The sequence below is a fragment of the Carettochelys insculpta genome, chromosome 4 (genome assembly GCF_033958435.1).
Source record: "Carettochelys insculpta isolate YL-2023 chromosome 4, ASM3395843v1, whole genome shotgun sequence".
In the NCBI taxonomy this organism is placed as follows: domain Eukaryota; kingdom Metazoa; phylum Chordata; order Testudines; family Carettochelyidae; genus Carettochelys; species Carettochelys insculpta.
The window spans coordinates 112,164,773-112,181,316 of record NC_134140.1 but is presented as its reverse complement, the minus strand read 5'-3'; the positions used below and the strand labels follow the sequence as shown (position 1 = coordinate 112,181,316).

General features: G+C 41.9%; 1 protein-coding gene across 2 annotated transcripts; it reads right to left on the bottom strand.

Moving 5' to 3' along the window:
* Window positions 1-29: 29 nt before the first annotated feature.
* LOC142012146 (radial spoke head protein 6 homolog A-like) lies at window positions 30-15,242 on the bottom strand. Of its 2 annotated transcripts, XM_074991987.1 has the most exons (7): window positions 14,589-15,242; window positions 11,294-11,528; window positions 8,779-9,537; window positions 3,884-4,025; window positions 1,495-1,612; window positions 734-974; window positions 30-605 (listed from the first exon to the last, which is right to left on the bottom strand). In XM_074991987.1, exons 1-6 carry the CDS (start codon window positions 15,191-15,193, stop codon window positions 740-742), a joined length of 2,094 nt encoding a protein of 697 aa, XP_074848088.1. In that variant the 5' UTR covers window positions 15,194-15,242; the 3' UTR covers window positions 30-605; window positions 734-739. The 2 variants fall into 2 exon arrangements, with proteins under 2 accessions (XP_074848088.1, XP_074848089.1); XM_074991988.1 differs by lacking the exon at window positions 1,495-1,612.
* Window positions 15,243-16,544: the final 1,302 nt, after the last annotated feature.

Below are 16,544 nucleotides of genomic sequence, written 5' to 3'. Positions count from 1 at the left end.
GGTTTTCATACAAGGAGAGATTAATACAACTGGAACTTTTTATTTTGGAAAAGAAATGACAAAGGGGAAATATGATAGAGGTCTATAAAATCATGACTGATGGGGAGAAATGGAAATATTATTTGTTCTTTCTCATAAAACAAAAACTAGGAATCACCAATGAAATTACTAGGCAGCAGGCTTAAACCAAGTAAAAGGAAGTATTTTTTTCACACAATGCACAGTCAACCTGTGGTACTCCTTACCAGAGAAAGCTGCAAAGGCAAGACTATAACAGGATTCTAGAGAGAACTAAATAAGTTCATGGAGGATAGATTGATTCATCAATGGCTAGTACCCAGGATAGACAAGGATGGTGTCCCTAGCCAGTGTTTCCAGAAGCAGGAAATGGGCAACAGTGGATCACGTGATGATTACCTGTTCTCCTCATTCTCTTTGGGGAACGTGGCATTCTCCACTGTTGAAAGACAGGCTACTTGGCTAGATGGACCTTTGATTTGCCCACTATGGTTGTTCTTATGCCCCAGAGTCCATGCTGGCAGCCTTAATCTCATTGCTTAAGATATTTTTCTAACATCAACATATTTATTTAAAATAAGAAGAATCTACAAGAGCAGAAAAAACAAAGGCATTTATTTATTTTATGATTGGTTCAGTTATACTAAATTATATGTACTAAATTATATATTAAAATTATTATTTAGAAAATATTTTATACAAATTTGATTCTTACAGTATTTTAATCATCCTCATCTTCATCCTCTTCTTCCTCCAACTCATCCATTTCCTCAGCTGCAGCCAAAGCTTCTTCCTGTGCAGCCTTGACAGCCAGTTCCTCTTCCACAGTAGGGTCATTAATTTCAGTGATTTCTGGCCCACTAGGGTACTCTGTCTGCACCGGTGGGGGCAGTGAAGGTGAGTAGTTATCTGGACTGTACTTGTGACCCCAGCCCAGATAGATATTATCAAATCTCCTGAGGAACAACAGAAAGAGATCACATAACTTCCTGGCAAAAAAAGTACTGAAGTCTTTGCTTGTTCTTAGGCTTTCCCACTTTACTGAACAAAAAACAAATTCGGACATATGTTCTATAGTTCATGTATTCAATAATGGCATCTGCACTTCATTAATACAAACAATGATCAATGTGTCAGTGGCTTTGCACTGGTTTGCAAAAATCAGGGTGGTAAGAATTGATCATTATGTTCTGTTAATCTTGATTGCCACTACAATTCCAGTGAAAATGGTATTCTTTGCTTCTTGCCCTAAATTACTGTTTACTATTGCTGTGCACTATTAAATGGCCTCAATGACCAAACACCAAGGAGGCTACATTTTAGTAGGAGGTGAAATCAGTGGATTAATAATCATCAAAACATTTCACCTGAATGAATTAAATGGATTTCAGTGATTGGACAGGTTAAGATGGAGTAGTAATGAATACTCTGAGATACCAAGGTAAACCAGTTGCTGTATAAATAATAGCTACCTACTTGCCAACAGCAAATGTGTATGCGCCGGGCCACAGATTGGACTGAAGGACTGCAATGGCATATTGAGGAACCAGATTTGTGGATAACTGAGATGTCCAGGGAGGGATGTTCTGAATTTCTGCCAAAAAACCCCAAATCAAAAAACTTATATGAATGACCTGACTCATAAACATCTATAAAATGTTAGGAAGATAGGTACAGGGCAAGATTTCATCTTTATGCAGATGGTCTCAAGACCTACGCAACTGATGTCTCCTAAAAAGGGATTTTAAAATTGGTGTTTTGGGAGTAAGGGAACTTTGAAGTAGTGCGGGTACTTCAAAGTGCCCATGGTTAGATTGCTTGCCAGCGCTTTGAAGTTAGCAACTTCTAAGTTCGCACAGCAAGAGTTATGCTAATGAGGTGCTGCACATGCAGTGCAGCACCTCATTGCTATTCACTGACCGGGCTTGTTTACATGCCCCGTTTGAAGGAGGGGGCAAGTGTAGATGAGCCCAAAGTGTAAGATCGTGCATTTATGGTCTAATAATAAGGATTTCTGCTATATGCTTGGAGCTCAAGGGAGGAGAGATATCTGGGTGTGTGGGACACTCACTGGCCAACTATGTGTTAAGATGGCTGTGAGAAACACATATGTGATCCCAGGATACAGTAGGCAAAATATTTCCAGTAGAGGTAGGAAAGTACTAATGGCATGGTGCAAACCAATGGTAAGAACTCATTTGCAAAATTGTTTACAGTTCTGATGGTCCACGTTCAAGAAAGCAGAATTTAAACTGGAGCAGGTACAAAGAAGAGCTACTAGAATGATCAGGGGACTGGCAGGCCTAATTTTGTCAGACTGGAAGATCTTGGCTTTTTTAGTTTAGAAAAAACAAAGGCTTAGAGGAGATAGGCAGAAAAGGAAGTACAGCCACTCAGATTTACAGGCAAGAAGCTGGACCACACATACATGCAGCTGCCAAACTAACAATCACTGAGGCAGGCACGCACAGCATCAGACAATACAGAAAACAAGGACTGCTATAAAAGAGAAAGTACAGAAGAAGAAGAAGAGGTGGGGGGCTTGTGAAAGCAGAAGGGCTGCCTCCACAAACGTAGCCAGAAGACTAAAGCAGACTGCTAGACTCAGTAAGAGCTGAGGGTCCAAGAACTGCCCTGTGTGAGGGCAGACTAAGGTGGTCCAGTCAGGAGTAGCAAAGACCCTTGAAAAGAGCATAACAGGTGGTGATAAGGGTCAAAAGGGATGCTTCCCACCCCGTGTAATTTGGGAGGGGCTTTTAGCTCCCTTCTCTGGAGTATCTGGGAGGGTCATGTCTGGAAATGTGGCACTGGGTGTAGTGGTACTGAGCATTCCCTCTTTCAGGTGCTGGGTTGAATGCCTCTTGCTCACATGCTCAGGGTCCAGCTGACTGCCATATGTGTGTATGCGGGGTACGGAACAAACTTCTACCAGGTCAAATTGACTATGACCTTGGGAGTTTTTTGGCAGCATGTGGGTCACTTGCCAGGATTATCTGGGTATACTTCACTTAATTGTTCTCTGCCACTGTGGTGGCTTTGAACACTTTGGTCCCTCCTAGTCTCTGCCTGTTGAACACAATAGTCTAGTCTTCTTTAGGTTTTATCATATGTTGGTCTCACTTCAGATGTGGGTTTAGTGTCTGAATTTTGGTGGGGGATTGGTGGCCCATGATATAAAGGAGGTCAGACTAGTGACCCCTTCTGGCCTTTAGCTCTCTGACTCTAGGGCTACGTCTACACTTACCCCGTACTTTGAAGGCGGCATGGTAATCAGGCTGATGGGAGATTACTAATGAAGTGCTGCAATGAATATGCAGCACTTCATTAGGTTAATTCTTCCCCATGGCAACTTCAAAATGCCAAACTTTGAAGTGCCAGCATGCCATGAAGTAAATTTTGGGGAATAAAGAAACTTTGAAGTAGCACAGGCACTTCAAAGTGCCCATGGCTACACAGCACGCTGGCACTTCGAAATTGGACACTTCGAAGTTGCCTCAGGGAAGAATGAGCCTAATGAAGAGCTGCATATTCACTGAAGCACTTCATTAGTAATCTCCCATCAGCCTGATTACCATGCCCCCTTTGAAGTATGGGGCAAGTGTCGACATAGCCTAGTGGAGTTGTTAACTCTGAAACTGAAAGGGCACAATTTAAATATCAATATTGTTAACTATTTCTCCATTGGTCACGCTAGCAGAAACATACAGCTAATTTGATTATCTCACAATCCCAAGCTACCTCTATGCTACCTTAGGGGCCCAAAACTCTAGAAGCTTATCAGGCAGCTGCTAAAAACGCCACACAAATATTCACTATTAAATAAATAAATAAATAAATGATTCAAGGAAGTCTGAGTGGCCTGTACCTGCATCTTCAGAAAGTGGAGTCAGAAGAGGGGGTCCCACTTCTGGCTGTGGTTCATCTGGCTCTTCTGCTTTTTCCTCTTCCTCACCTTCTTCTTCTTCTTCCTCTGACTTTTGAGATGGGTTAATCCAGGAACAGCGGCCCTATGATCAATGTACCAATTACACTTGGCAGAGGTCTCCAAGCATCCATTGTTGAATTTACTGTATAAGAATTCATTCCCTTATACCTCAGTTGTCTGATTTCAATCTCCTTTAAGAGTTTTCAATTTTTTTAAAAAGTGCACTTTGTGTTTTTGAAAGATTCTGGATTCAAACCAAAAGACTAAAACCCTGTATACCTTAATAGCTAGACTGAGTATGTGGGCAGAGCCTAGCAAGTGCTTTACCACTTCGGAGCTTCTTTAGGAACCACTCTGCCTCAAAAACATACCTCTAGGCACAATTTATTCCCTGCTTCCCTCTTCTTTCAGTAAAGGGGTAATAATTTTCTGCTGGTCTATGCCAATAGCAAATTATAACACCCTCTTGCCCAGCTGTGCTGTATTACCCACCTCTTTTTGCATAAAGGCAGGAAGTAAGCATGCACATAGTACCCACTTACTCCTTCCTTTCTAGACCTAAGGCTCAGGTAGCCTGTGCAAGCATGTAACAAGAAGTCTCCATCCTTTCCTGTGCAGGCCTGTAGTCCAAATTATAATGCAGCCATCATCGAGCACAGAAAGTATAGACAACAATGATGTCTGTATCCCCATACTGTTTTGCCAGTGATCAGGAGGCACCACTTTTTACGCACGAGAAGACAGTTCAGTCTTGGGTCCATTAAATCCTAGGCCTTGTTGCTAATACTACCAACTGTGAATACAAGTGGCAGAATTGATTAATAAAATGTACCTCAATTAATCAAGAATTCAAGGAGGGTAATGTAGTTAAAGACAATCAATGCCAGTTAATGAAAAATAGGTCTTGTCAAACTAACCTGATGTGTTTTTTTGAAGAGATTTCAAATTTGGTTCATAATGGTAATAGTGTTGATGTAAGACATTTCTGCAAGGAATTTGTCTTGGTATATCACGTGACATTTTGACTAAAATAATTTATGAAACAAAATGGATATGGCACTCATTAAATGGATTAAATTTTGGCTTACTGAAAGGTCTCAAAATGTAACTGTCATCAGGAAATCACCACCAAGCAGAATCCTGTTGGATTTAACACTACGGGCTTGTCTAAACTAGCTCCCTACTTCGAAGGAAGTATGGTAAGTAATGCGTCGGGAGATTAATGAAGTGTTGTGCTGCGTACGCAGCACTTCATTAAGCTAATACTCTCCCACGACAACTCTGAAATGTTAAACTTTGAAATGCTGGCTTGCATGTAGCTGTGGTTCACCCGCCGGTATTTTGAAGTTCCTGGGCAACTTTGAAGTCCCTTTACTCATCAAAATTTTGAGAAGACTTTGAAGTTGCCCAGGCACTTCGAAGTGCTGGCGGGTTAGTCATGGCTACACATGAGCCGGCACTTCAAAGTTTAACACTTCGGAGTTGCTGTGGGGGAGAATTAGCTTAATGAAGTGCTGCATATGTAGCGCAGCACTTTGTTAATAATCTCCCAGTGCCTTAATTACCATGCTCCCTTTGAAGTAGGGAGCTAGTGTAGAGAAGCCCTACATTGTTTAACGTTTTTTCACTGACTTAGAAGAAAATATAAAATCATCATAGCTGAAGCTTGCAGGTAATGTAAAAATTGGGGTAATGGAAAATAGTGAAGAGGACAAGTCACTGAGAAAAGCAATCCAGATTGCTTGGTGATCTGGAAGCAGGCAGACAACATAAATTTTAATATTAGTTAATGTAAATATATACATTTAGGAAAAAAGAATATATATTTTCCCAGGATGAAAGAAACTATCCTTGGCAGCAGTGACTCTAAAATGATTTTTGAGTCATGGTGAATAATCAGATAAACAAAAACTCCCAGTGTGACACTGGCACCAAAAAGGCTAATGCAAACCCTGGATGCATAAACAGAGGAATCTCAAGCAGATGTAGAGAGGTTATTTTATCTCTGTATCTAATACTTATGTGACTGCTGCTGAAATACTGTGTCTAGTTCTGGTGTTCACAGTTCAAGAATGGTGTTGATGAACTGGAGAGGGTTCAAAATAGAACTATAAGAATGATTAAGGATTAGAAAGTATGTTTTATAGTGGTAAACTAAAGGAGCTCACTACAGCTGAACAAAGACAAAGTTAAGGGTTGACTTGATCCGTCTATGGCTATGGTTACACTTGCAAGTTTTGCTGGCAAAACTACAGTTTTGTCAACAAAAATCATGGAGCGTGCACATACAAAATGCATTTTGTCAACAGCATCTGGACAAAACACAGCACTTTTGTTGGCAGCATTCTGCCTCAAAGGCTATGTCTACACTAGCCCAAAACTTTGAAATGGCCATGCAAATGCCATTTCAAAGTTTACTAATGATGCACTGAAATACATATTCAGCTCCTCATTAGAATGCCGGCAACCACAGCACTTCAAAATTGCCGCCGCTTGCTGCCACGCGGCTCGTCCAGACAGGGCTCATTTTCGAAAGGACCCTGGCAACTTCGAACTCCTGTCAGCAGATAGGAATAAGAGGAGTTCGAAGTTGGTGGGGTCCTTTCGAAAAGGAGCCCTGTCTGGATGAGCCGTGCAGTGGTGAGCCGTGTCAATTTCGAAGTGCTGTAGCTGCCGGCATTCTAATCAGGCGCTGAATATGTATTTCATTGCTTCAATAGTAAACTTCAAAATGGCCATTTGCATGGCTATTTCGAAGTTTTGGGCTAGTGCAGACACAGCCAAAGCTTTGAAGCAGAATGCTGCTGTGGACAGATTCTGTCAATAAAAATGCTGTGTGGCTGCTCTAGGGGTGGAGGCGGGGAGGGCTTCTCTTGACAGACAGGGCATCCACAACAATGGGCAGCTCTGTCTGCTGTGCTTTGGGGTGCCTGTTTTATCAAGAGAGCAGCTGGGCAGTCTGGCCGCTTTGTCAACAGAGCTGAGTGCTCTCCTGATTGGCGTTTGTGTGTGGTTGCACTCTGTCAACAGAAGGTTTGTCAGGAAATACCTCCCAACAGTGACTTCTGTTGACAAAATGCTGTACTGTAACCATAGCCTGTAAGTACTGCATGTGCAACAAATATCTGATAACTGGTTCTTCAATATAGCAAAGGTATCATACAATGGAGTGGCTCAAAATTGAAGCTTGACTACTTCAGACTGGCAATAATGTGTAAATTGTTATCAGTGAAGAAAAAAATTGGAAAAATTTACAAAAAGTCAGGGTGGATTCTGTATTATGGATGATTTTTTTAAAACCAAGATTGAATGGTTTTCTAAGAACATGTTCCAAGAATTATTTTGGGGAGTTCTATTATCTGTGTTATAGCTGGTGTCTGATGAGATGAACAGAACAGTCCCATCTAGGCTTAAAATGCATGAATCTGTCCAGCATCTTGTATAGGTTACTTGTCATGTCTGTCCAACAGAAACAACTCGAAATCTTAAATATTTATTAATTTTATATTTAGAGCCATCATTGTTTTGCCAAGAAATGAAAAATAAAATATTCCCTAATATTCAAAGTGTGACTATGTTGTGCTGCTAGGGGGCAGTCAATCACCCAGAAAAGAAAGTTAATAAATACTTTTCCCAAACTTGTGTCGACATAATTAATGCGATCATTTAACAAGGGAATAAGCACCACTTCACATGCAGCTTTTCCTTCAGAAGAAAAATAGGGACCAAAGGAGCAGAGTTAAGTATTATTTTCAAAGCTTCTATAATGGTATCACTTAATGTATACCAGTGTTTCTCAACCTTTTTTTTCTTTTTTTTTTTTTTTAATAAAGTGTCCCTTTAAAAAATTATAAGTATCCCCAGACTTCTCTCACCTACCCCTAAGGGTACATGTACCACCGGTTGAGAAACATGGTCCTAAGGTGATCTGAGGTTTTGAAATATGTGCCATTCAACCTTTCCAGACTATTGTACCCTTTTCAGGAGTCAGATTTGTTTTGCATAACACCACATAATACCTTACTTAAAAATTGCTTACTTAGAAAAAACATGTAAAGATATCACAGAAGGCTACTCTGAAAACATGCTGGCTTTCTACCATCTTATTATCAAATAAATGAATTGGAATAGAAGTATTGTACTTACATTTCTGTATAAGGCATATGAAGCAGTAGAAACAACTCACTGTCTGAATGAACGTTTAGGTTGTACTGACTTAACTAGTGTTTTTTATGAAGCCTGTTGTAAAATTAGGCAAATAATCTAGATGTGCTGAGGTAACCCCTGGAAGACCTCGGTGTACTCTTAAGGGTGCACGTACTCCTGGTTGAGAAACACTGATCTATACAACAAAAATTCAACTTGAGAAAATTTTGGACAGTGTGCTCTTTATGTTCTGAACAGCCTACACTGGTATTAGCACTCTAGCTAGTAAACCATACCCAATCATAGTTAACTCATGAAAAAAACTGTCTCTGGCCTTTGGAGAAAAAGAAATGAAAAAACACAAAGCACCAGAAAGGATCAAAGCCCATCAATGCTTACTTCCAATAATTACGGGAAATTGATTACTGAGGGATACCCTTCCATATCTGCAAGAGTTATTCCTGCTTATCTTATCCAGAGGAAGGCACAACCCCTGCTAAAGAAGCAAACCAAACCAAACAAAAAACCCTAGAAAGTTGCTCCCAATATGCAGTAGGAGACAATTCTAGATCAGCCCAATAGTGAACAGTTCGCTTTCTACAGATGAAGATTTTCATTTACATTTTGAGACATCATTGGTCACCCTGTAATTGCTAGCCAAGATCAGTACTAATTACATAGAGCATTACCTGCATTAGAATATTCTGTACATGGTGCACCCAGTTGGAAAGGGAATCCACAAGTTCCGTAACACTAATGCTCTCAAAGTCAGGATTTTCTTCATATGTGTCTCTTCCTGCTCCTCCCTCCTCCTCTTCATCTCCTTCCTCCTCTCCGAACTGGTAGAACCCCAGTGGGCTGATCTGTGTTCCTGCAGAGATACGGGCGATCTGTGCCCGCAGGTAATTAGCCTCATTCCCTGGGAAAGGTGGGTAGCTCACAACAGGAGCATCCAGCCTTCCAGTGAAGAACTTCTTCATTTTCCTGGCAGCCACAATTTGTGCTGGTGTCACTGGAGGTAACTTCACCCAGGGTTTGCCTGGTTCATTACAGACAAAATAGATAAACTTATTGGTACCAGTCCGGTTTTCTTCCTTTGGGACCACTGGTGGAGGCTTATAGGTGGACTTTGGTGGCTCATCATCTTCTCTCTCCTCATCTTCTTCATCATCTTTGCCCTCACCCCCCTCTTTTCCCCCCTCTTCAATCACTTCTTCCTCTTCTGTCTCTTCCTCTTCTTCCCCCTCCCGGTACTCTACTTCAGCCACGATATAATTCATCTCCAGGCCCAAGATCTTCCCCCAGAAGCGGCACGTCTGGATAGGTTGTGTGCTGACAAGCTGCTTTAGGGCAAGCAATATATGGTAATTTTCATCCATGCTCAAGCCAACTCCAGCCTGCTCAAAATAGAAGGCTGTCTCCATCACATTGGGTAGAGGGGTATCTGTCTGGGAAAGAAATTGCTGGAGTGAAAGCTGAGTTATAAATAAAATATGTATTTTAAAGGTTAAGTATATTATTCACCAAAATAATCCTCAGCATTTTTAGATTACCTTTCATCCTTTCAAAGTGCTTTATAAACATAAATTATTTAAGCCTCCCAACATCTGCATGAGGAAGATAATAATATACCATTTTACAGAAGGAGAAATTTAGGCAGAAAGCTTAAACAATATGCAGCTTTTAGGAAGAAAAGTTTGGAGAAAGTCCAAAATTCCAAACTCCCAATGTTCTCTTAACTACAGTGTTTCCTCTATTTTTTTCATTCATGAGCAGAATAAATTTTGTTATCTGCACCAATGTACGTGTAGATCTGTATCACAAATAAAAACACATGCTGCCAGCTGTGCGCGCTCTGCTAATCAGCTTGGTGTCAGCTGAATCCCTCCTGGGGGGCCACCCAAATGCTCAGCTTACAGGGAACACTGCTTCACCACTTCAAAACATTCAGGATCAGACTAGTAACAGAGAGGAAGCCGTGCTAGTCTATACACTATCAAAACAAAAAGCAGTCAAGTAGCACTTTAGAGACTAGCAAAATAGTTTATTAGGTGAGCTTTGGAGGGACAGACCCACTTCTTCAGACCATATCCAGAGCAGAACAGACTCAATATTTAAGACACAGAGAACCAAAAACAGTAAGCAAGGAGGACAAATCAATCTAATTCTTGATCTTCCCCCCACCCCTCCACTCTCTGATTTGCTCACCTTGATTATCTTTTTCTGATTTGTCCTCCTTGCTTACTGTTTTTGGTTCTCTGTGTCTTAAATATTGAGTCTGTTCTGGTCTGGATATCGTCTGAAGAAGTGGGTCTGTCCCACGAAAGCTCACCTAATAAACTATTTTGCTAGTCTTTAAAGTGCTACTTGACTGCTTTTTGTTTTGATAGGATCAGACTAGTTACAGATAAGACAGCATGAGTGATCTATAAAAGGGACCTGAGTGCTGACACTGATACACTAGTTCGTCAGTGCCACTAACTGCTTGGGAGCCCACTAATGGCCAGGGACTGTGGGGCTGCATTTTCTCATGGGCAAGATTGGTGCAATTTGGATGAACAGAATATTTTGTTTACATACTCAACTAATTCGGTAGGATTTCAAAAGCCTTAAATAACCAGAGAAATTCACATAAAGACAGCAATCCCTCCCAGAAATTAGCTTAAAACTATTTGGGAACTCAATGTTCAGCATATCGGAAATAAGGGTAACAAAAAGAATCTTATTGCTTTAATATGAAAAATACCATTTCAGTTTTACACTGCATTTCTTTAGGCCAATCATCATCATAACATTTTTTTAACTGGGACATAGAGCAAACCACAACTGGAGTAAAAGGGAGTTTGTTTTTTTTAAACTGTTTGTCCTGTAGCATTTGCTGAACACAATGCCCTCAACCCTGTTCCCGATGCATCACCATATGAATTTCTTTTTTTATTTCAGAAAGAAAACCAAAACCAAAATAATCTGGATTAGTCAGTCTAGATCTTACAAAAAAAAGAAAATATTCTAAGTCTTTTTCATAACTTATTACTAGAGGGGTAAGAGGTAGAACCCCATTGAAGATATCATTTAAGACTGCAAAGGGCAAAACAGTGAAGATTAGAATATACTGTAGGGAAAAATTCTAACTTGCCAGGGGATGGGCAAGATAACCTCATGCCTTTTCCATCTTTAATCTCTGTTTCTATGATAGTCACTTACTAGTTCCTCTTCTGGTTCTTGATCTCCTCCTTCTCCTGTCCCTTTGAGGAAGAGAGCTTTATATTTCTCTGCTAGCTCAAATGTTGGAAGCATTTCATGCTCATCACGGAGTGTGTCCATTTTTTTCTGGAACTGAGCCCATTTCACATCCTTACTGATATTCTCAATTATATCTACTGCATTTATAGGGCGTTCATCCAAGATCTTGGTCAGCATGCGAGCAAGATGATCATATCTGTCAAATCATAAGAGAATGAAAGCTCCAAAAAAGATGCTTAAAACCCTACTGTATCAAATTCTCAGCAGGATTGACATCTTATGTCAAGGATAAATGCATATGTCCTGAGATAACTCCTGAGCACCAGAGCTGCCATCAATAGGGTAATTAGTTCTGACACTGAAAATCTCAATTGAGTGTTATGGAAATTATGCCTATGACACATACCTGGTAATACACATATGGAATAGCATGTTTATAGTAACAATAATACATGTCTAATAACAGATTCATCTTCCACTTGTAGCTTTTCCTGCTATTTTCCATCAATATGCAGATGATACCCAAATTTATTTCACTGTGACACCAGAACTAGGTATGGCAGTAAATGATCTAAACCTGTGTCCAGAGGTGGTGAAGGACTGGATGGAGTCTTAGAAGCTGAAGTTGAATCCACATTAGATGGAGGCCCTTTGGAGACCATGTGTTCAAGAACGTGACATGGTATCTGTTTTAGACAGGGTTACTCTTCCCCTGAAAGAACAGTTACACAGCTTGGGAGTCCTCCTGGACTCTTTCTAACATTTGAAAATCAAATTTCTTCAGTGGCTAGGAGTGCTTCTGGGTAGCTTCATCTGATCTGCCAGCTGCAACCCTTCCTGATCAAGCATGACTTGGAGACAGTGATCCACGGTCTTGTCACATCTTGACTGCATTATTGTAATGCACTTTATATTGGATTGCCTTTAAAGAGTCTTTGGAAACTTCAGCTGGTCCAGAATGCATCTGCCCAAGTTTTAATTAACACTGGTTATGCAGAGCACATTATGCCAGTGCTCTGGCAGCTGCACCAGCTTTCAGTATGTTTCTGAGCACAATTTAACAGGAACCTGCCTGGAGGTTGAGGTCAGCTGGGGAGGCTCTGCTCAGTGTTTCACCACTTTGGGAGATAAGATTAACATCAATGTGGAGCAGGGCCTTTTCAGCTTTTCCTCCCAGGCCATGGAATTCTCTTCTCCGGATATTTGCATGGCACCAATGTTAGCATTGTTTCTGTGGGAGGCTAAAGCCACTCTTTCTGCTCATGCTTTTGTTGATGTTTGAGTTTGTGTGTATGTGTTCCTTCTTTTGAGATGTTTTTAGTAGATTTTATGTCCTTTGGGGATTTTGTATTTTTAAATCTTTTTTTTTATATGTTTATATTTTCTAAAAATTTGGTAAGATGCCTCGAATATATTAAATAGAGAGGAGGAGTAAAAATATTTTAAATAAATAAAATAAAATAATTTGCCCGCTCACAGTTTGAGGCTGGATTTAAAACTCTTAGTTAGGACTATCTCCTTTTAATGCCTCCAAATTCACAGACTCATAGAACTGGAAGGAACCTCGAGAGGTCATTACATTCTGTTCCCTGCACTCATAGGAGGACTATACACCATCTGCACCATCCCTGACAGTTGTTTGGCTAACATGCTCTTAAATATCTCCAATGATGGAGATTCCACAGCATCCCTAGGCAAACTGTTCCAGGGCTTAATCACTTTGACATTTAGGAGGGATTTCCTAATGTCCAACCTAAATTTCCCTTGCTGATGTTTGACCCTATTGCTTCTTGTCCTATCATCAGAGGTTAAAGAGAATAATTTGTATCTTTCCTCCTTGTAATAACCTTTTCAGTACTTGAAAGCTGTTTTCATTTCAACCCTTAGTCTTCTCCTTTCCAGACTAAGCAAACACAGTTATTTCAATCTTCCTTCACAGCTCATAATTTCTAGACCTCTAATCATTTTGGTTGCTCTTCTCTGGACCTTTTCCAATTTGTTCACATTTTTCCTGAAATATGGCACCCAGAGCCGGACACAATATTTCAGATGAGGCCGAATCAGCACAGAGTAGAGCAGAAGAACTACTTCTTGGGTGTCTCTACACAAGCCCCCTCCTATAGGAAGGGACATGTTAATGAGGGAGTTTGGAAGATGCTAATGAGGCACTACCATGAATATACAGCACCTCATTAGCATAATGGTGGCCGCAGTGATTTGAAAGTGCTGCTTTCAAATGGTGAGCTGCCCATGTAGCCAGGGGCCTTTTGAAACTACCCCCAGGACTTTAAAAGCCCCTTCTTCCCAAAACAAATGGGAAGAAGGGGCTTTCAAAGTCCTGGGGGTGGTTTCGAAAGGCCCCTGGCTACACAAGTGGCGCGCCATTTGAAAACAGCACTTTCAAATCACCGTGTCCACCTTTATACTCATGAGGCACTGCCTATTCATAACAGCGCCTCATTAGCATCTTCGGAACTCCGTCATTAACATGCCCCTTCCAAAAGGAGGGGGCTCATGTAGACACACCCCTCATGTCTTGCTTACAACACTCCTGTTAATGCATCCCAGTATGAGGTGTTTTGTTTGTTTGTTTTTTGCAACAGTGTCAAACCCTTGACTCACATTTAGTTTGTGGTTCACTATGATGCTCAGATGCCTTTCTGCAGTACTCCTTGCTAAATAGTAATTTCCTATTTTGTATGTGTGCAACAGACTGTCCTCCCTAACTGGAGTACTTTGCATTTGTCCTTATTGAATTTCATCCTGTTTACCTCAGACTGTTTCTCCAGTTTGTCCAGATCATTTTGAATTATAATCCTGTCCTCCAAACTACTGGCAACCTCTCCCAGCTTGGTATCATCTGCAAATGTACTAAGTGTACTCTCTATGCCAATATCTAAATCGTCAATAAAGATATTGAACAGAACTGTGAATGACTGTTAACTACTCTCTGGGAATGATTATTCAACCACTTACGCACCTACCTTATAATAACCTCATTTAACTTATATTTTCCTAGTTTATTAATGAGAAGGTCATGCAAGGCTGTATCAAATTCCTTTTAGTAGGTCTCATCCTCAATGCAGCTGAGAACCTACAAGGACCACAAAATGATTAATTCTTCTGTGCTTGATTCCCACAGGTTTCCCCTTCTCTTCTATAAACTTACTACTTTGTTCTCTCCACTCACATTATCTTCCCCTCCACTCACATACCTCCTTTCCCTGCTAAATTATTCCCCTCTTTTCACACTCACAAGTTCAGGCCAGACTTTGTGCTGCTCTTCATTAGATAGGCCTTTGCATTTTGGATTGCAAGTGCTCTAGGTTCAGGATCAGGCATTTCATCCTCATATGGGCTGTATCCTGGCTGATACAGGCCATAGCCTGGTTCGTGTGGTTGGTAAGGGCCATGTCCAGGCACAAAAGGCTGATAGGGACCAGGCATAGGTTCTTGTTGGTGATAAAGGCTTTCTCTTGAATCCTGCGGCACATAGGGATCTTGTCCCGCTGCACGTGCCTGATAGATGCTTCTTCTGGACTCCAGTGGCTGATAGGGCCCCGGTCCCATTTGACGCCCTTCATAGGCAGACTGTCCTGGTGGGTGGGGCTGATAGGGAGCGTGACCCGGTGCGGTCTCCTGGCCTGCTTGGTGAGGCTGATAAGGACTTTCATAAAGAGACGCTTCTGTATGGGAGGAATCGAAGTGGCCCTGGCCGCGTTGGTCGGGCCCCTGGGCAGGTGAGGATCCCGGGCTGGGCTCGCTGGGCTGGCAGGGGCGCTGACCTAGTTCCTCGGAGCTTTGCCCTGAGGGAGGGGACGCCTGAGCCTCGGGTGGGGGCTCTCCGGAGGGATCCGCCATGGCCCTGGTGCCGGTTGACGCGGCCGGTCCCCCAGCGCCAGCGCCCCGAGCCCCGCCGCCACCTGCGCTCCTGGCTCAGCCACAGTTCCCGCGAGGCGTTGTCAAGGTAAACGCGACTCAGTTGCTAGGCTGGTGTGATTGGGTGCACGCGTGCCACGTGACCCTCCCAAGGCGAGAGGCGAGGAGGGTGTTTCAGGGGGCGTGGCCGAGCGCGGGCGCTTGCCGGGTGCGGGCGCTTGCCCTAGAGCGCAGTGACGCGGAGAGGAATCGCAGCGCTCGCTCAAGATCCGGTGGCCGCGTGTACCCTGCGCTTCACCCTGCCGGGCCCGCTACCCTGGAAGGGGCTTGGGTGCATTTTGTTTTTCACGTCGCGCCGAGTATCTCCTGGAACACAGGTCTTGGTAACATCAGGCAAATCCCGGGGGATTACCTATGAAGTGTTTACAGCCCAATAGCAGCGAGGGGTCCTGTGGCACCTTATAAACTAACATAAAAGTTTTGAGCATGAGCTTTCGTGAGCACAGACTCACTTCTTCAGATGTCTGTGCTCACGAAAGCTCATGCTCAAAACTTTTCTGTTAGTCTATAAGGTGCCACAGAACCCTTCGTTGCTGTTACAGATCCAGACTAACACCGCTAGCCCTCCGATACAGCCCAATAATGCGTGTAGAGGGACACGCACATGCAAACTAATCTGGTTTTGGGGAGCTGCGGCCAAGCAACATTTTCATCACTCCAGTTCTCTGCTCTAGTGTGGTACTCCTTCCACTTGATCCCTGGCATGTATCCCAGCAAAGCATTTCCTGAAGTATGGGTTATGTCCTTGAGGATTCCCAAGGACTTGCCTCAGGCCAGGAAAGGGTCTCTCCATTTGTCCTCAGAGCCGCAGATTTAATTTTTTTTTAAATGGCGTAGGCTACAGGACAAAATTTTACTTACACTGAGTTTTAAATTGATTTAAACTGCCTGTTGAGGTACTTTATTAAATTTGGATGGGGTTTATTTACATTTATTTTAAATTGATTCCTACATGGATCTTTAGATTAAGGTAGAAACAAGATTTGTTTAAAACAAAATAAGAGTGCCCAAAGGAGATCTGCACCAGCTTAAGTAAACTTATTTGAAAGCACACCTTAATTTAAACTAGTACAACATTCTTATGTAAAAAGCCCTGAATCTCTAGCAGAGATTTGAACAATACCATTCATTTTTATAATGCTACTGAAGATACAGTTACCAATATGACACATGTGAACACTGTTAACTATTTCACTGCTCATCAATGTGTAGACAAAGGACAGGAAGAATCATATTTTGAAGCTCTACACCAGCATTTCCTAAAGGAGAGATA